Raw genomic sequence first — 2,160 nt, forward strand, 5'->3', positions numbered from 1 at the left:
ATTTAAGTGGTGGTATGGGAAGATTGGAAGATATGATGCAGCAGTTCTCGTTAGAGATCAAGCCAATCAAAAGACTTTCACCGAACATGATCTATTGTTGAAAACCATCAGTCGTCACTACTTGACATTCAGAGGTCCGTTGGTGATATCGCTCGGTGTCTCGATGAAAGGCCTCAGGGACAGTTTTCAGGTACTACTCAGCCGAATCTGGCTACTCAACTGAAAGAAATTACTGCTTGTAGCAGAAGGATTTTGGGTCCCAAGGTAATTAGAGAAAGAGTTGAAGTTGAAGATGAGGAGGTGGTTGATGAAGAGATAGAGATAGAGGTTCTGGAAAAAATACAGGGTAACACACCAATTATTGAGCCGTAAGTAGAGAAAAGCATAGAGAAGAATTGGTTAAAGTCCAGCTGTCACACATCATTGATCATTCTCACGTCCCGTATCCCGCTCGTCTTAACCACCAAAAGTATACAAGGGAGTACAGGCATTTTCTCGATATGTTCCGACAGTTTAAGATCAATCTTCCATTCATTGAAGCTCTTCAACACATGCCGAAATATGCGAAATTTTTGAAGGACTTGCTGAAAAGAAAAGATCGTTTGGGAGAGGTTTCATCTATTCCTCACAACGGGGATTGCTCGGCGGTGGTTTTTAATCGGGTCCCGGAAAGGTTGTCGGATACGGGTGTGTTTATGATTCCGTTTTTGTTTGGTAGTGATATGATGAGTCAAGCATTGGCGGAGGTGCTAGTACTAATCTTATGCCGTATTCTTTGTATGAAAAGTTGGAGTTAGGCGATCTAACACCAACTCGCATGTCGTTGTCATTGGAGGATCGTTGGGTTAAATATCCTCGAGGTATTATTGAAACTTTACCAGTGAAAGTTCATAAGTTCGTGTTCCCGGTGGATTTTGTGGTACTTGGAATGGAGGCCGACGAGCGGGTTCCCATTACTCTGGGTTGTCTGTTTTTACGAACGGCGAAGGCACTTATTATTGTGTATGATGGAAGGATCACGATTCGGGTTGGTGATGAGAATGTTACTTATGATGTTGCTAGGTCGATGAAGCATCCAGGTGATTATGATGATTTTAGTGATCCATGTCATTTCGTTTATTTTCTTAATTCTTTTATTCCAGGTTTTGATATATGTCTTGATTACATTTGTGGAGGCGATCTGGTTGGAGTTGGTGAGGATGAAGAGTTGAAGGAAGAGGTGGTGGAAGAAAGTTCTTACTTGGTGGATATTATGGAGGTTAGTGAAGTTTTATGTGAGAAAGATGCAAAAAAAATCGCTCCATTGGAACTAAAAGTTCTTCTGTCACATTTGGAGTATGCTTATCTTGAAAAGGGTTCGAATTTGCCCGTTATTGTGTCTTCCAAGTTGATGGAGGAAGAAAAGATGAAGTTGATAGAGGTGTTAAAGTTGCGTAAATGGGCGATTGCATGGAGACTTTCAGACATTTAAGGTATTAGTCCCGCTTATTGCATCCACCGAATTTTGATGGAAGATGAGTATAAACCGGTGGTTCAACCCCAAAGGCGTCTTGACCCAAACATGCAAGAAGTTGTCAAGAAAGAGGTTCTAAAGCTGATGGATGTCGGGATGATTTACCCGATTTCGGATTCTCCATGGGTAAGTCCGACCCAAGTTGTTCCGAAGAAAGAGGGTATGACAGTTGTTATGAATGATAAAAATGAGATTATCCCTTCAAGTACGGTTACCGGTTGGCGTGTGTGTCTATCGGAGGTTGAATGATGCTACCTAGAAAGACCATTTTCCATTGCCATTTATTGATCAGATGTTGGAGCGTCTTGCAGGTCATCAACTTTATTGTTTTCTTGATGTTTTTTCAGGTTAAATTCATATCCCAATTGCACCAGAAGATCAAGAAAAGACGACTTCTACATGTCCTTGTGGCACGTTTGCGTATTGTCGCATGCCGTTTGGGTTGTGTAACGCTCCGACCACTTTTCAGCGTTGTATGGTTGCCATCTTTCAGGATATGATAGAGGTGCCCATGGTGGTGTTTATGGTTGATTTTTCGGTTTACAATAATTCTTTTGCTCATTGTTTGGGGAATCTTGAAAATATGTTGAAGAGGTGAATTGAAACGAAGTTATGTTGAATAGGGAGAAGTGTCATTTTATGGTGAT

General features: G+C 41.3%; 1 protein-coding gene across 1 annotated transcript; it reads left to right on the forward strand.

Moving 5' to 3' along the window:
* The first annotated feature begins 500 nt into the window (after positions 1 to 500).
* On the forward strand, positions 501 to 1,471 carry LOC143551154 (uncharacterized). The gene is made up of 3 exons (XM_077041656.1): positions 501 to 746; positions 788 to 1,079; positions 1,143 to 1,471. Exons 1-3 carry the CDS (start codon positions 501 to 503, stop codon positions 1,469 to 1,471), a joined length of 867 nt encoding a protein of 288 aa, XP_076897771.1.
* Positions 1,472 to 2,160: the final 689 nt, after the last annotated feature.

This window comes from Bidens hawaiensis, unplaced genomic scaffold (genome assembly GCF_021521415.1).
Source record: "Bidens hawaiensis isolate Kalapana, Puna unplaced genomic scaffold, B.hawaiensis_p1.1 tig00016270_1, whole genome shotgun sequence".
NCBI lineage: Eukaryota > Viridiplantae > Streptophyta > Magnoliopsida > Asterales > Asteraceae > Bidens > Bidens hawaiensis.

What these genes read in the sequence shown, in the direction of transcription:
- LOC143551154 (XM_077041656.1), top strand. Translation starts at nt 501, where the DNA reads ATGTTCCGACAGTTTAAGATCAATCTTCCATTCATTGAAGCTCTTCAA. An exon ending in TGAGTCAAGCATTGGCGGAG is followed by an intron (nt 747 to 787) that starts GTGCTAGTACTA and finishes TTGTATGAAAAG; the next exon opens with TTGGAGTTAGGCGATCTAAC. An exon ending in TAGGTCGATGAAGCATCCAG is followed by an intron (nt 1,080 to 1,142) that starts GTGATTATGATG and finishes CTTTTATTCCAG; the next exon opens with GTTTTGATATATGTCTTGAT.